Below are 18013 nucleotides of genomic sequence, written 5' to 3'. Positions count from 1 at the left end.
TAGTAAGATACAGCAGGAGGATGGCTGGAAGGGAATTATGATGCAGAAGAAATTGGGACGTTTGGTCGAGGGAAAATGATACGGTGAAAGTACCGATATAATCGACCGTGGACTTCTGCGAAGCCCGTCGAGGTTCGCGGAGAGATGATAAAGTGGCAGATAGAAGCGATTGCGGGGAATAAAAAATTCTCCTGCGGCGTTAGGGTGACGGGGCGCGCAGGGCAGAAGGCTCGGAGGAGCTCGAATGGAGCCGGACGGGCGCCGTGTGTATTTTACGAAGAGAGACACAGGTGAGCTCCTCGTCTTGCGCATCCGCGAGGAGGCTTGGGCGCACGGGCAACTACCGCTTTGTCCTTACTCGAGGAAGCCGACGACGGTAGGGGATGGGATGATCTCCTCGCCGATGGTGGGGCAAGAAAGATGGGCAGGGTAGGAAGGTAGGGAAGGTGGAGGACCGTTGCACTGACCGGGCTTTGAACCCGCTATGTGGTAAACAACAGGTACGTTGCACCCGTGGAGCAATTTGTAAGAGGCGAATCCGAAGAAGACTTCTTCTTCCTCAGGAAGCCGTCGTCCGAAAATAATACTTAAGACCACTTCGAGTAACGGCCATCTCCCCCCCTCCCCCTACCGTTCGCTTTCTTCTTCTCGTCGGTGTAATCCAATGGAAACCTCGGAACATCGTATTGGTAATTCAGAAGCGCACGGAATCGCGGCAGGGCAACGTCCAGTGGCTCCGAAAATAAGGAAATAAAATTACGAAATCGCAGAGCTTCCACGTTGGCTTTGACTCGCGAGCAGGAGACTCGGAACTGTCGTCGAATTGATTCGGAGGAGGATTAGTTGAACGACGTCGACACTGTTTTCCGTTTTCGTGGCGTACGCTTGATGTTCCCTAACGAGGAAGTGGGCTATCGGTTCTAATCGCAGGCAAATGGTATCTGGATAGCGCAGCATCGTCGACTTCCGGTTTACGAAGGCAGCTGGAGCCACACGATCGAACCTCCGCGCTCCTTTTACGAGATTCCGTAATATTTCCCGTTATCCACGGGATAATTACGAATTGTATTGCCCCGATGGTCGGCGATTGTTTTCAGCTAGTGGAAAGCTCGTGCGTACCGTGGGAAAGCGTCCCATGACCATGGGTATCGAAAGCTCCGAGCCGGAGTTCGTTAGAAGAAGCCAGAATTTTGTAATGCGTAAATTCGGAAGGAATAGCGGCCGGAGTGGAATCTCTTTTGTAACATTCCACCGCTGACGCGTGCTAACCTTTTCGGTTCCTAAAATAGCTTTGGAACATGATGTTTCGACACGCTGCTTGAAAATAAATCAACACCGGTTTACGTAATTTTATGTAAATTCGAATCTCGGTTTGTTGTGAATCGATATCTCGACCAATGGGCCTAGTTACCGACATTCCCAGTTCCCTCGTCGACCACTAACTGTCGCTAGCATCGCAGGCTTCCCAAGAAACCTTTCTATTTTAACAGCGATCGCCTTTTTTTCTATTAAATTCAAAAAACAAACCGGCTATCTCGGATCTACTTTCCCCGAGATTCACCGTAGGTAAATTATCGCAGGATTACATACTCGGGTTGCTCCAAAGGATCGTAAAGTAACGTCCGAAGCGTCTACCAGCGATATACCGAGCATTACGACGATGAAAAACAAATTCTGCTCGTTCCTTGGAAGAGCAGTGCGATAACATTGAAATCGCAAACATCCTCCGACTCGGCTCCTCGAGTTTTTGTATACCGATTCTCACGGTAATAAGCTGATAGCAAAATCGGGGTCACTTCCGGTTTTCATCGCAGAGGCCTCCTTAAATACGAGGTGTAATTGTACGAACGGGCAGTGACTAATGTTCTTCTTGTCACGAATTGTCATTCTACTTACGAATGCGTTTTGTACCCGCCATTCTATTGGTGAATAATGAACGGCTCTCAATGCTAATACAAGGTGCTTCCTGTGTTCCATATTTTCGACCGCTTCTATCTTTCGCGTGTAATTCTTTGCAACGATGAACGTGTACCTTCAAAATCCGAAAAGGCTTCGAAGAAATCTAAAAGCGTCAGCGTGCATTTGCGGCCGTTCTGATAGCGCGCGTGCCCCGCATTATTATCATAGATTCCGGCTGCGTTTATTTTTATTTTTTTTTTGCAAATCTGTACCAAAATCCGGGGAATACATACGATCATGTTCGACCAGGCCACGGACAGACGCAGCACTCGCATTCAAGAATGAACGTCGAAATGTGAGCGTATAGTCTAAAAATACTGCCGGTGGGCCGAGGTGCGCCTAGCAACAGAGATTGCATAGAAGCATAACTATAGTGAACGGGCGTGTTTATACGTCGAGGCACAACGAGGACACGAGCCACGGGAAAAAGGAGCCTCTGACTGAACGAACGCGTTGCTTTGGCTTTGAACGATTTTACAGATTACGATAAAGGAAAAGAGTTCCAGTAGCTACGAAATTTTTAATCGATTTATGAAATTCCACAGGATTTCTTGCTTTTTAACCCCGATATTAATATCTACTTGAATAATGGGAACTATGACGTTGGATAATTGCAATTAATGCAGCAAGAAAAACTGCTGGCTAACGCAAGAGAAAGTAATTGTAAATGTTGTACTTTGGAGAATGTTAGTGGCTCGGAGATTGTAATAAGAAATTTAAGGTGAAAAAAGGGGAATTTTCCCGATGATAGATGCACAAACGCATATTGTGCGACAGAAAACAAAAGGCGTTTTATGCGTGCTTCTCGAGGTTCGGGCCTGAGAGCGCGCATACCGATAAACATTCAAAAGAGCACAGATTGCAGAGGGACACGTGCACCGCTGTTCGAAGGAGCTGCTTGAGAGGGCCACGTGGCTTTCTGAATGAAAACGCGCATTCTTCCTCTACATTTTCCCTCATTCCATTCCTATAAAGATACAAAATATGTGTATCTCCCCCTGGTTGCTCAGAGGAATATCTGATCTTTCCCCGATTGTGCCCGTGTACATTAAAGGACTCATTCACCAAGGAAATTCTTGCATAATTGCCTGACCTCGATTTCATATTCACGTGGAGATACAATAATTCAAATTAAAAAGAACCCAGCGTATCGTTCTGACCCAAAGAAAACACGCGCCTCTTTCTTCAAAACAACACTTGCAGAGAACCTGCTACTCTGTATTCAAGCTGCAAAGCTTTGTACCGACATCCTGCACGCAGTGATAATTTACTTGCAAATTTGACCGCGCTAAGCGCCGGCTTTGCTTGCACTTCGCGCTTATAATCGTCGAGTCTAGATCTACACCAACGAGTAGACGTTAAACATTGAAGAAACGTGACATATTCAATTCTACCTCGAGAGGCGTATATGCTTTTCAAATTATATGCAAATTAACTTCAGTTTGCCGCCAAAGTCGACGCTTATCACTAGGGGGTGGATTCGAAGCTCATTTTTAAATTTTCGAGACTCGAATCCGAAAATTTGTAAGGCTCCGAAACTCTTGAAACTTTCGAAATCCAAATCGGAAAATTTGTAAGGCTTCGAAACTCTCAAAACATGAAGTGCTAATTCTGTTTTCTAAGTGGAATATTTTGCTTTAAGAACTTGCTTAAGAACAAAATTTTTTGCATAAATCCCACTTGACCATCGTTAAAGAAATACTAACAAACAAAAATATACAAATTCTCGAGGCACGCTGAGAACGATTCTCTATTCAGTAATTTTATACTTTCTCCTAGCTGCATTTCGGGAATATCGGAATCCCGGAAAAAGTGCAAACTTTCGAATTATCGAAACTCGATTATTTCCTTGGGTTTCGACGCTTCGAGAAACCCATCATCCTTACCTTTCAAGATCGATGCATCCTCGTTTCAAACCTGGACCGTTTGTATCCTGCAGCGGGGAAGGTTTCACCGCAGCGACCGCGAGTGGTTGCGCTGTGGAGTAAGAGGAAAAAGGAACGGGGAAGTAAAATCGAAATGCGACTCACCAAAGGTAAATACTCGCTGTGGTCCATGAACACCTGCTTCGCCTCGGCCTCGAGTACTCTCTCGCGTATGTAGCTTCCACTGCACCTGTCTCGATTTTTCTCGACGAATGAAATTCTCTATGCTTCTGGATCGGCATAAGGAGGATGCACTAGGATTCAAGGGGTACTTAGGACCGACAGTCGCGTGGTTTTCTGCTGTAACAACGAGACGACACGCTTTACGGTGGATTGCAAAGGACAGTTATTTGGAGAACAATAAAGTGAACGAGGGTAGGATTACGGACGGCACGTTGAACGTCACTCTCAACAAAAATACCCATACTTTTCGACGCTCTACAGTCACACCTACTAATTACATGCACACGTGGGAAAGTACACAGGTAACGGGCACCGGGAGCTCGCGAAAAAAAAGAGAAACGTAGATGCAGGATGTTTTGTAGATAATTCTTTTTTTTAATAAACATAGGCATTCACTTATGTAGGTTAGTTCTTTTAGACTCTCTTACGATTACGGTTTATATAATAATATATTGTCGTTACACATATAATTCTTACGCGAATACCAACTGGAAGTGAGGCACTGGGTACTTCTGCTCTCCCTTTGTCTGTTATTTTTTTTTTCCTTACGTTCTCTCTACCACATCCACCCGCGCAAACAAACACCATGCACACGTGCTCAGCCATTTGCAAAAACCTTTCACACACTTTACTGGGGGCCTTACGTCACGTTTCGGACGCACATATACATCTACTTATTACAAATAAGAAGTACACGCTAAGTTATGCTTACTGAGATCATACTAATACATCACAGGGTTACATAGACATAAGATTATTCTCTTTCATTTTTCACTATTTTTTTTTTTTTTTTTTTCGTTAAATATCCCGACGGCAGACTCCTTTGCAAGTGTGTGTGTCGCGACCTTTTCAGATCTGAAGAGATTCCACGTGTTCTTTATTTTTTCCTGTACTGCTCCTCTTTCTGTTTCTCTGTCTCTCTCCTTTTTGGTCTCTCATACTGGCAGGTGAGAAGTATAATTTTTACCAGTCTGCCGCGTGCCTCCGATCAATGCCAAAAAGTTCCGACGAACGTGCGCGCGTTTAGTCGTGGAATTAAAATAATCCATTGGATGTGGGTAAAAAAAAAAAGAAAAGGGAAAAAATTGAACACGCTCCGCACGGTAATTTTTCTCATTGCAATCAGATTCCCCGGCCGCGAGCGCAACGCGACCGGCATTGGGACAGAACAATGAAAACGATCATTAGAATTCCTCAACGAAACGATTCCTCCCACTCGCAGCGCACTTCGAGCGAGTGTCGATTACGAAAAAAATAGCTTTGTAACCACCAGTCGTATTTTTGAACTATAATCTCAAAGAGGGGGGACAAATGAACGGTAAGAAAGTGAGCGTACCGGGAGCGGGGTACGAGATTAAGAAAGGTGCGGAAGGTTGAAGGGCGCGGGGGGAAGGGGGGGTTGTGTGTGTGCGTGTGCGTGTTTCAGAGGATGGCTTTAACCAAATTATTATAAACAAAAAAAAACTTGTAATAAACAGCTACCATTATAAAATCAATATACCATTTAAAGATATACAATTACATTTACATTAATGTTACGTTTCTTTTTCATTTCTTGCGTAAATTCATCCGCGATGAATTCAGTTGACGAAGGAGGGTTTTGGTTCGTTCCAAAGTCTCTGTTTTAAATACGCGCGTGTACGCGCGCGCACCTTTGAGCCACGTACTCTCGTTAACACGGCATAAAAGAAAAAAAAGCATTCAGATACAGATGCACTCGTGCATAATTTAACGAACCGTTCAAAGGCCTCCAGAAGCTAGCCGATTTTTGTACTCCGAAACGATCTACGTCCGTTCCCCTTGCACAATGGGAATTCCAACATAAGTAAATGCATACCTAAACGAAAGATGAGGATTTCTAGTTAGCCTGTGGAGAACTTTCAACGGTTTTTCTCTCTCTTTTTTGTAAGAAAACTGTACCATCAACGTCCAGAGGGGTCCGATCGTATAAAACGTTAAAAAACAGGGGCGGGGGAGGGGGGGAGGGATCCTTCGCGATAATTTGTACAAGAGAATGCAAACTCATCGGCAAAGCTGAGCGAAGATTGCGCCGCGCGCGATCATCCAGATCGAAGCTGTGATTGTGGTTTCAGAATTTAATTGCAATCTTCGCAGAAGCTTCGGTGTTCCAGAGGGCGCCTAGAACTTAACACCACTCGGGGGCAATCAGGCGAGGGAGGAGAAAGTTGGTGGGGAAAAGGTGGGACCGAGAGAACGCAATGAAGGTGCGATCTTCGAGGAGGCGTGTATAAGAGAAAAGAAATCGCGGGGGTGATTTGGCATCGGCTGTACTTTCTTAAAATCGTACAGGAGATCAATGCTTAAACATGGGTAACGAGCTATGTATCTAAATCATCGTATCTTTCTCCCCATTTTATTGTTCTCGAGACTGGTCTCCCTTTCCGGCCACAGAAACGCCGCTGCGTTCCCTATCGCGATGCTCAGTCGTATAAAAGAATCGTTGGATTACAGACACTCGAAGACGGAAACCAGCGACCGGCGAATCCTCGCGATCGTTTCAAGGGACTCGGTCGATCGAAACTACCGCGAGATTCGGTAACGATCGGGAGCAGCTGGTACGCGCGCGATCAGAACGTCCGCGGGTCTCCATCGAGGCTGAGGCTCGATGACGACCCGCGGAGCCTGAAAAGGAGCCGGAAGCGGCCTCTCTGCTTCCCGAAAGATCTCGTGGACCAGGCTCAAGCGGGCTGACTATTCGCCCATGATTCCGATAAGAAACGCAAAGTGCACAAACTCTCCGCTTAGCAGCTACGGATCGCTTAAAATCTACGCTGTCGTATCCTAAAAAATATTTATAGAACCTTTTTGTCTCCCTCGCGCTTTAAAGTGTACGTGTGCAACGACCTTATCACTCGCACCTTCCCTTATTTGATTCCTCGGGAAATCGAATGAATATATATTACATTAATTAATTTCGTGAAACCGTTGCTCTCTCTATCTCTCTGTCTATAATATACATATATCCTAATCATTACTCTGTCTCTAGTCTAATACAAAAAAAAAAAGAAAAGAAAAGATAACGACACGATGAATTACTTGTACATACATATATATATATATATATATATTTATATATATATAAAAAGAGAAAAGAAATAAAGAAAATAGCAACAAACGTGGCAAAATCGATTCTACCTCTGTCCCTGGGTCCCTCGTACGTGTCCGGTCGTCGTCTTTGTCCCGTGTGTGAGTGTGTGTTGTCGCTACTTTGTGATTTCCGTGTACGCGCGCGCGTGTGTGTGTATACATGTATATACCGAAGTGGCGAAAAGACGGCGGCTCTCCGTGCCCTGTCTCCTCGCCGTTTTCGCCTACATTCATGGCGGATAAATCTACGTGAATGGCACAGCCAACGGACCTCGCGCCTCCTGCCAGAGCTTCTGCCTTTCTCGTTCCTCCCGGCAGTGATGCTTTCGCTTGCTCGGTCGCTTCGTGCTTCCGGTCCCTCTCTGGCGCGCGCCAACGTGGAAGAGGACAGCGAGGCTGAAGGAGGAAGCTGGAAGGCTCTTTAGCTGCGTATCTGGCCCGCGTTGCGGGCGATCTTCTCCGGCGGCTCTATCATGCTCTTCGCGCTACCGTTTAGGCTACGTTTACGGCTCTTCATGAAGTCTGAAAGCAGAAAACGACCAGGCATGTATGATACGCGAGCCCCGAGAGACCCGGAGATAAAACACAATATTTCCAGAGGATGCAAAGCCTGCGAAACGTGGAGCATGCAGAGAAAGAGAGGGGGCCCACCAGCCAGAGATCCGAGGCAATTATTAAATCGACAACTCTATCTGTTATCGCGTGCAACATAAACTTCGATTTCGCGTACGATTTAAACTTGGCCAGTGCATGGATACGCGATAACCTCTGGAATATCGCCTCACCGTGCCTGTTAATTGTATATCGGCGGCAGATAAGATAGACGCGAATCTCTACGAAGCTTGGGAGAAATTCAAGCGTGGTATAGATCGGGAATAGCTCGTGAGAGGCAGGCGTACGTAACGAGCAGCGTGCAACCCCGCTCGGGAATAATAAGATGCATGCAATTTCGTTTCTCCTGCGCGTGAAACGATGTTTGCTAACCTTTAATGAGTCACGATATGGGAAGGTCTGGACAAAAACATCCAGCAGCAGGCAGACTCGTGATCGTGACTCATGTCCCGTTGTATTCGCCTCTGAGAATCAACCACAAAAACCCGCGCCCCCTCTGGCCGCCCCATTTCTACGGAACATTTGGCGAATTTCCACGGGAAAAGTCGACGCATCTGTTCGATTTTCCCCTAGGCCTCCCGCGAGCCCTTTCTAAGCTCGACTGCGACGGCACGCGACAGAAATTATGGAGATCGTGGGACAGCTGTGTCAATGGTCGCGCGACCCCTCCCTCTAATCTCCCCGCGACGTTAATCGGCAGCGAGAAAATTAATAACTGCAACCGACGATGCGGCTTAACAATCTCTACTCCCGCATATTCGAGCCCAACCCTCTGTTCCTTTGTGCAGGCAATTCGGAAATGGGAATCGCTGCTTTTGGACTCGCACCACCCCGTATCCAAGGCGTAAGAGTGCTAAGTAGCTTTACCCTTCGTCCCTTCGTCCTAATGTCGGTAGCATCCCTTCGTCTACCGACACCTACCACTCAGAGTTCCACGCGATTTCATCGGGCGCAAACGCACCACCCCTGGCGCAATTTAAATGGCTGAAGGGTGACGCATGCGGGTCGAAACGGTCGCGTCTGGCATCTCTCGTGATTTAAAAACAGCAATCGAGTCGGGCGTAGGGCCATCCACCCCAGTTTGTCAGGGATGCACGACTGTGAGCACAGCTGATACCCCCATGCGCGCAGGAGGCGCACGCTCCCGCACGAAGGTCGCGCGCCTCGACAAAAGCTCGATGACCTGGGTGGTGCGCGGAAAGGGAGCGGAGAACGGGGGTGTGCGCGCAGGGGGCAGCAACCCCATATGGACGGGCACAGCTGACCGCGCACGGCTCATTAATAACGTACGTTAGGAAAATCAGGCGCGCGCGCGCCCCTATTCGCGCTCACGACGAAAACGAACGTTACGAGCACGCTCGCTCCCCCGTGTGTAATGCCCGAAAACGGGGGAGGCAGGGTGGACTCGTCCGGACGGCTCGTATCGAGAGATCAGAGCGCGCCGCGGTGTGTATCGATCCGGTTAATCGAACAGAGAGACCGTGTCGCGAGCGATATTATCGTTAAATAATAACGGTCGCTGTCACGCGTCGCGCACGTCCGCTGAAAGCCGACCCAGCGGCACGGACATTTAAAGGTGAGCCCAATTACGCGTAATCGCGTGCAATTAACCGATCAACGGACACGTCTCGGCACCGACATTCCACTGCGGATGGGCGGCAAAAAATTGCAGGATTTCAGGACGAAGATCGAAGAAGCGACTAATCAAAGTGTCCGGGTAATATGATTCAGCCTGTACGACGAATGCTTTGCAGAGCTTCGATCAGGGGTGGTTTCGAGCGCATCGACTGTTCTACGCGAGTACCCTTGGAACCAGAGCGTTGGCGCGGAGCTCGGAGCTAGAGCATTGGAGCAATGGGGTTTTGCTCGGAGCACGGATAATTTTTACTGCTCCAATTTATTTTATTATTTGAATTTTCTTTCATTTTATAAGAACAGATGAATGAAATTCTTTTTAATATATACCAATTCTCAATTTTTCATCATTGAAAAAATATTATATCGTAGGGCCGTGCAGCCCGGTGTTAAGGGGGTATACTCGTTTGAACCCTCGGAAAATGTATACATTTTGTGGATTTTTTTACAAGTCAACGGTTTGATGCAGATTTCCCGTTTTTTAACTATGTTTACATAGTATTATGAACTACTTATAAAAAAAGTTTCAGTTAAAAAACTATTGTTTTTCGGAAGTTACGGATACATGTCCGAAAGTCTCTCGATTTTAGACGGCTAAACGGTGGCCCTAAAAACTCGCGCTACGTTCAACCAATTTACTTCAAATTTTGCATGCAGAATCATAATAAGATTCCACATCGTCCAACGAAGGCTTTTTTTATTTCGATTCCCCGTTTATTATTTATAAAGGAAAAAGGTGGATTTTTCTCTTAGAAAAATTTAACTTTACCTTTGATCTCTCACCATTTCTTTATTTTTCAAAATTTTCAAAATCGCCTTCGTTGGACGATGTGGAATCTTATTATGATTCTGCATGCAAAATTTGAAGTAAATTGGTTGAACGTAGCGCGAGTTTTTAGGGCCACCGTTTAGCCGTCTAAAATCGAGAGACTTTCGGACATGTATCTGTAACTTCCGAAAAACAATAGTTTTTTAACTGAAACTTTTTTTATAAGTAGTTCATAATATTATGTAAACATAGTTAAAAAACGGGAAATCTGCATCAAACCGTTGACTTGTAAAAAAATCCACAAAATGTATACATTTTCCGAGGGTTCAAACGGGTATACCCCCTTAAGCAGACATAGTACTTTCTTTGCCCGAAAATTAAGCATTCTTTATGAATTTTTTTCTATGTAGAAATGAAAAGCTAGAAAGATGGGTTTGTTGCAAATTAAAGATCACTGTTTGAAAAAGGATTAATAGAATTTTTATTTTAAAAAAAAAAACAGCTGGACCGGAGCAAATAAAAAATTGGTCCGCTCCAATCCCCTGCTTGGAACGTCCTTCCCCATTCTCCAAATTAAATTGCTGATAAAAAATCGTTTTTGCCCCCTGTCGTCCGATTTTAAGCACCCCTATGCAGCGCAGCAGTAGGTTTACTCGGTTTACTGTCTCGAACAGACGCTGTCTGCTAGCCAGACTGTTTTCCTGTTTTTTGGTAGATTTATATCGAACGAGCGACTTGGTCGTCGCGGGACACAATGTGATGCATAAACAAAAGAGGGTCGCGTGCTGCTGCGACGCGAAATGTGTTTACACGCGTGTTAGATGCATGGGTGCGAGACAGATGACGAGTCATGTCCAGAAATAGTCGCGTCGCGTGGGTGGTGGTGTGCACGCCCGAATAATAAATAGGCGAAAAAAGGGGAACTAGACCGTGAGGTAGCGGAGACGAGCAAGATGGCCGTGTGCGAGATACAAACACAATACGGAAGGCCTCACGTGAAGGAAGAACGCGCCCGAGCTGCAACGCAAGATAATTGGCGCAACTCGAGCCTCCAAGACGATCCCACGTGAAAAATGCATCCTAAAACGTGAACAAAAAAAACCCTTTCGCGAAATCGGCTCCCTTGTAATCGCGCCACGAAAGGAGAAAACATCTCGCATCTCCCTCAGTCTTTAAGATAATCGATTAGAGGATTTACTTCGTAATAATATTTATCGTTATGTCATCCCTGTTTACGGTCTTGAGCATACAATTATCGAACGATCCTTATCCACGGTGCAAAAATATATTTGCTTGGATTTTGTTCGAAAGCTTATCGCCAACTATGACGAGTATGATAATTTATCTACTATTCCCGTCCGTAGGAATATTTCTTATTGTTCGATAAAGGTGTCGGTCCGTGGTACATATTATGATTAATCCAGCCATGTGCAGCGCCGCGAATTTTATAGGACTCGGTAATTCGGTGAGAAACAGTGTTGCTGAATATGCAAGCGCAATACGGTATGCACGGTGAAGCGTGTCGCGGCGGTTGCAGTTCGTTCTTTTTATCAGGTGCTTACGTAATTACGTAAATTGCGACGACCTTGCCCGACGGTCGACGAATTAGATTGACCTAGGCTGTACGCGCTTCCCGTATAAATAATGCCAGTCAATTACCTCCGATAACGCGTGTTAATCGAAAGGAATAATTCAGGAAATCTTGCGATTCGTCAACCAATTATACAACATTTCTTGCAGCGTAACGGAGATTATTATGCGACCCAAAAATACGGTAAGCTGGCGTTTCCTTCTTTCCTTTCAGAAGGAAGAAAGTACATGTGCGATTTAATACTGTAAAGTTGCAAGCTTATAAATTCAGAGAGTGAGCCCTGCGATGAACGCTTATGGGCGTTCAAGTAGTTGTGGAAAAGAATATGAGGAAGGGTTGAAGCAGTGACAAAGACGGTAGTGCGTGCAAAACATGCAACTTATGCGCACTCGATACTTGTTATTCTGACGGTGAATTTAAAAGCAGACGTGGGAAACTATTTACCTCGCCAGCAGGGATCTCGAATTTGAATTTCCAATCGAGTTAAATCATAACAAAATTTGGGTACCCCTTCTAAGAAATAGCACGAGGAAGAAATCCTTCACAGTGCGTAGAAGAGTCACCTCGTGTTACTCAAATAATTAACGCTTATCAGCGCCGACCCAACAGCCGAATCAAAACAAGCGGTTCATTCAGAGAAGGAGCAGTTACTAGGCATCGGCTGCTTTTGAAAGAAATGATGGAAAGCAGTCGGCTGGTGGACTGGCTCAGATTACTCGGACCCAAATCAAGATTACCAATCAACTCCGAGGCGATTCTACGTGAATGCATAATCAAGCTAATCTGGGCATACAAATACAGGGGGCTCAGCTTTCAAGGCTAGCTTCAAAGATTTCCACGTACCGGAGAAATTTACATCATCCCGGTTTCATAGCGTAAAGGTTACGCGAAGAGGGCAACAATCGCTTTACATCAATCAGCTGAAAATATACTTCTCGCGTGTCGAGTTTCGAGATGGATTAGAATCTTTGCGTATCGTTACTTCGAGACAGATTGCAAGTAACCTAGGGTAAAGCGAAAGAATTCCGCGAAGAAGCGCACGTGTTGACGCCGGCCGGTATGCCAGCGTGCATGTAGTATTAAGTACACAATGACGAGCAATCAGAGGCAGACGGATAGGAGGAAAAAGCTGTGGGTTATCGCTTACCGGTTATGGAGGACTGTTTCCTCGCGGCGGAAGTCGAGAGAACGGGGGTAGTGGGTTCGACGATGTACATTTTCTTGTCCGCCTCGAAGTCGAACATTTCGCTCATGGTGAGCTCGCCGATCTGCGGGACCCTGGGCTCCTGCGGCGGCGTCCTCTCCGTCTTTTGAAGGATCGGCGTCGTCGGGGACTCTTTGCGAAGCAATCGGGTGGTGGGCGAGGAGTCTCGCGCCTTTCTCGGCGTGCCGGGCGCGTGTTTCCTTAAGTAGGGCATGCCGCGCAGGGCATAGGGCTCGGGCACCACGTCCTGCGGCGTGACCAGCTCCCACTCGTACCTCGAGTTCGCCCTCGGTATCTCCAAGTGAAAGTCGAATCCCCATCTCTCGGCGTCGAGGATCGATTGAGCGCGTAGCTCGCGCTCCGCCAACGCGCGGGCCGCCGCGTGATCCACGGGCCCGAACAGATCCCTTCGGACGCGGGCTAGAGCTGCTCTGCTAGGCACCGTTCGTCCTCCACCCAGATTCCTACTCATTTCCGTCATCATCACCGGATTCAACACCCGTGCGCTCATATTTCGTCGGGCTTTTCGCGCAACGGCAACGTCGCCGTTCCCCTTACGCGCAGTTACCAATATCCAGCACCACTACCGATGTTTTCACCAAGAAACAGCTTCTCTCTGTTTCTCTCGCACGCCGGCGGCGTATCTCTCTCTCTCTCTCTCGCCGCTATGCCTCTCTGTCTTTGTTCGTCCCTTTCCTCGTTTTCAGAACGCGGGCACAATATTCCACCACTGCCTCAACACGCGCACAGCACGAGATTCAAGATCGTCCAGTTTCTCATGGATTCTCGATAGGTGGTTTTCACACGCGTCCCATTTATGAAGATGATTCCTTCCAGGAATCGTTCACGAAACGTTGAAATACTCGCGGCCCGCGAGGACGTGGCAACGTCGCGTCGTGGCGCGACCCACCGAATTTCGAATAATGGCCGTGCTTCTCAGCGTCGCCTCGGCACTACGCTGATCGTTGGCTCGCTCGCGATTCCACTGAAATATTCGCCAAAGCGATTATCAATGGTGCACATCCGCGAATTAGCGGATAAATAGTGGATAGCAGTCCGTATCGTCGACCGTGTATGGGTGGACGGGCGACTAGAAAGTTTGGCAACGCGGTAAACACACTATTGCGCACCACGGCGTATGAGGAGAGAGAGGGAGAGCGGCAAGATATCAAAACAGCAACACACTCCTGTGCCTCGTATTCTCCCAGAGTTCGGTGCACAGTTCGATAACAATCGAAATGATATTCCAGAGGCGATCGTGGAATCGGATTCGACTCTTTATTCTATCCTCTTCTCACGAATTCGTCGCTCATAGCCCGCGGGAAGAACGAGCCGGCAACGTTGCACGCACTTGCGCGTGAGCCTCCCGAAGAGACGGCGAGAACGTGTTTCGACGTGTTCCCGCGAAGATTACGACGACGATGTTGTTTCGAATCTGACATCGGCCGCGTACTCCGCTATGCCGATTTCGGAATGTTCGCGTCCACGCGTGATAACGGACAGCAGCGGTATCACTCGGGACTCGTTTAACCGCACAGGAAATTTTCGCGGAAAACGTTATTGCACACGGCCCGAAAGCACCAATATGCTGTCCGCTGGTACGGTAGGGAAGCACCGGATCCACTCCAAAGCCGGCTAAAATCCAATACAGAACGGTACTGTGCTTCCCGCCAAACACACGACTGTCAAGACACGCGGCGCGTGGTTCCAAGTTCGGCGGAAGGTCGTACACGATTGCGCAGTTATGTTGACGCCTCGGCGATGTGCGTGCGTGCGCGCTCTGCGACTCACGGAGTTGCGCGAAGACACGTCCAACACGTGTAAAGCGCTCTCTAGCGACTGAAGCACGCGCCTCCAGTTGCAAGCGGCCAAGCCTCTAAAATACAGCTCGGCCATTCCCGGCCATCCTCGGCCGGTTCCGCGCCGTCCCGTACCCTTTCCCTCACCGCGACCGGCGCGCGTCAAGGAAGAAACGAAATAACCGCCATTTGCAGAGTATAGTCCCTTCGACCTGAGCGCCGAGCTTCGTGCCTTTGAAAATACTCACGAGAAGGTTGTACAGTTATTGGCCCCTTCCACAGAGACGCAAACGAGCAGAATGCTGATCCGTAGCCATTGGACGTGTCCCAGTATGCCAAGCCCTATGGTAAATACCCTCCAACTTTATTTTTCTACGTCGGGGGTACTGTGGGTGAAAAGCTCGAGGAGGCCCGATAGGCCATGGTTGCTCACTTAACCACTCCCTTTTTCAGCCGAAAGGCACAATTGTGCCTGAAACGCGATCTTTCGCGCGATCCTATTCACGATTACGCGTAGTCAGAGTTAAAGAAAGTTCGAAATGTTTGTATCAGGATAGATTCGAGCTTCGGGAGGATTGCCTCTCGCATCAGACGAATCTCGTATTTATCGCGTCCGAATTGCAAAAGGAATACGTTTTGTAACGTGTTGTCGAACGACTTGTGCCTCGCACGCAAACAATGCCAGGCACTGGCCGATCGAAAAAAAAAAGAAAGTGAAGCGCACCGCTTATTGACGAAGGGGCGCAAAATAAACAAGTCGAACTTTCAAAACAACGGTCGTAATCTTATCACGGGCACTCGTACGTACGTTTATTCGGCGGATTTCCATGTTTGCACGGCAATACGTTACGCACAGTGAATTTATTTGCATAACGCCCAGATTATCGTGCACGTTTAATTTCGAGTGATAGAACACTATGGTGAGAACGAGAACACCATGTTTGGACAAAATGTTAAAAGTAAAATCTTATCTGAAATTTGCACCCATTTGCTAAACGGGTGTACGGGTTTCTATTTCTATGCCTTTGAAATCTTTGAATCTACATGCATTTCAGATATTTAAATCTACTGTTATTCTCATCTTCACCGCGCAAGCTCGAATTACGTTTGATTCGGACCCTTCGTTCTAATTCAAATATTATACGAAATTTAATATATGTCAGCGTAAATATAGAAATTTATTTATTGAAATTATTGCAAACGCAGTAGGGCCAGCTGTCGTGAAATTATATTTCTTTTGCGATGGTGCTTGTTGAGCAACAGATGCTTGTTGCCGTGCCGCTAGGAAAGGCACGAGTTCAACGAGGTGAATCGACACTTTTCATTGATAATTGTCAATTTACCTCGTTGCTGTTCTCGTGGCCTGAATCATTTATATCTTCTGCAGAAGGCAACGGGGAAACGTTTCTATCTCGCTCGACACGCAACCGGCGTCGAGCGGACCGTACACAAGCGATCGCGCCGGCCAATCAGAGTGTTTGTTTGCCACGTAGCGTTCGGTAGTGTTGGTGCGTATCCGCTCAGTCCAATATGGCCGACCAGGTGGCGCTACCGTGCACCGGCGGGAAACTTCGAACCATTCAAACGTAGCAAAGGCACCGCAGCTCTGTTTGTAATAATATTTCGTGTCAGGATCGTCACATTTTCTTCGTCCACCCTCGATATTTCATCTAATTACTCTATCGACGAATATTTTCCATAAAATTTCGTTAGCGTCCCTTTTATCGTTCCAAAATTTATCCTATCACCCGAAACACACGCTCCTTTTACCACTTACAAAAAAGAGAAGGGTCGAATAAAGGACGCGCGAGATGATCGGCGGGGGAGCACATTCTCATGGGAGGATCGTAACGCGTGTCGTTGGAAATGAAAATCCCACGCAACATCCAGGAAGTGGTGAGGGTGGCACCGGATGCATCTCAATGAGGGGAGAACGGAGCGAATGAGTCGCGTAAAACAATCCTTTTTGCGTTTCGCCGAGACTGCCGTCTCTCTTTCATCCGCGGTTAGGCGGGGTACTCGTTTAGCAAGGTATTTCGTTGCACAGGTGTTCTCTCATGGCTCGCCGTAGACGAAGGACGGAAAATAAACACCGCGTCTGCTCCCCCGTTATAACGTCTCCTCCGTGTATCCACCAGACGACAGGGCTGTCCTAGATTATTTCTCGAGGAAGGGCCTGTTTACACATCCTGAATGGAGACGGCCGGAAGACGCGTGGCCGCATCTGCATCGCGTGTTTACTATCAAGAGAGGAGTCACCTGTTTCATCAGTAGGAGAATTTCGCTATCAAATCCGAGTTTACCGTCCTTGCGCGTTATCTCGTCGCGCGCACGCCGCTATACAGACGGAAAATGTGCCCGCGATAAATTATCTTTATCGGGCTCAAGGTGGTGGATCGAGATCACGCTCCAGAACAAGGGTAATGTTTTCGCGCGACACGATAACGATCGATACCTGAACAGGTTGATCTTCTCCGCGGTATCGATCGATCGCTGGAATCCTGAAACACCATCGTCGCTCTCTCCCTCTCTCTCTCGGGTTGACAGTTTATTAGCGATGTGCGCTAGAAATCCTTCAACGTGGATGCGTTCAATGGTGCCCCGGGACAATGAAGGTGGCGCGCGTTATACACGAATATCTTTTGTCGTGTTCGGGATTGTGCCCGCTTCCGTGGGAATTCGCGGAACGGAAGTGCAATTTCTGGCAATGGGTACACCGCCACCGTCGTGGCCAGCTTCCATGGCGCGCGGGCAACATGAAAAAAAGGCGATTCTTAAGAAGCGATGCCAGGTGCACCGGCCGCCTTCTCACGAGAATTCGAGATTAATTTTAAGAAATCCTGATACTCGTGGAATCGAGATGCGCCGCGCCGGTTGCGCTTGGAGGGCGGGGGAGGGGTGGGGGGGGGGAGAGAAAAATAAAACGGGCCCCGCGGCGCTATTGCACTTGCGGGTGCAAGTCGCCGAGGATTTCTCCAGGAATGATCGTAACGTGAGCTCAGGGAAATTTGCATAATTCTGACGTTTATTGCCGACAATAAACTCTTGACTTATGTACTTGCGCTTATTTGCATGAAGTCATCCTTCGAGAAGCGAAATGTTTGTGCCTCCTCCGGAGATGCATTAAGCAGATGTGTCATCTCATTCTCGTGGCTAGAAATTAGGTCGCGCATAACTTAGCTCGCCATATGCTCGGGAGCAGCCGATCCTTCGGCAGCAGTCTCGTAT

The 18013-nt window shown here is 47.5% G+C and overlaps 1 protein-coding gene across 1 annotated transcript; it reads right to left on the bottom strand.

Annotated features, from left to right (window-relative positions):
- Nucleotides 1–4419: 4419 nt before the first annotated feature.
- On the bottom strand, nucleotides 4420–14844 carry Dap (cyclin-dependent kinase inhibitor dacapo). The gene is made up of 2 exons (XM_076820039.1): nucleotides 12930–14844; nucleotides 4420–7697 (listed from the first exon to the last, which is right to left on the bottom strand). The coding sequence occupies exons 1-2, from the start codon at nucleotides 13495–13497 to the stop codon at nucleotides 7597–7599; spliced, it is 669 nt and encodes a 222-aa protein (XP_076676154.1). The 5' UTR covers nucleotides 13498–14844; the 3' UTR covers nucleotides 4420–7596.
- Between the last annotated feature and the right edge of the window lie 3169 nt (nucleotides 14845–18013).

Source organism: Andrena cerasifolii, chromosome 9 (genome assembly GCF_050908995.1).
Source record: "Andrena cerasifolii isolate SP2316 chromosome 9, iyAndCera1_principal, whole genome shotgun sequence".
NCBI classification, from domain to species: Eukaryota; Metazoa; Arthropoda; class Insecta; order Hymenoptera; family Andrenidae; genus Andrena; species Andrena cerasifolii.
The sequence above is the reverse complement of the archived record's forward strand: the minus strand, read 5'-3'. Positions and strand labels throughout refer to the sequence as shown.

Excerpts from the sequence above, each read along its gene's own strand:
- Dap (XM_076820039.1), bottom strand. The coding sequence starts at position 13,497 with ATGAGCGCACGGGTGTTGAATCCGGTGATGATGACGGAAATGAGTAGG. Across the intron at positions 7,698-12,929 it reads GAAACAGTCCTCCATAACCG|ACTTCATGAAGAGCCGTAAA; the intron begins GTAAGCGATAAC and ends TTCTGCTTTCAG.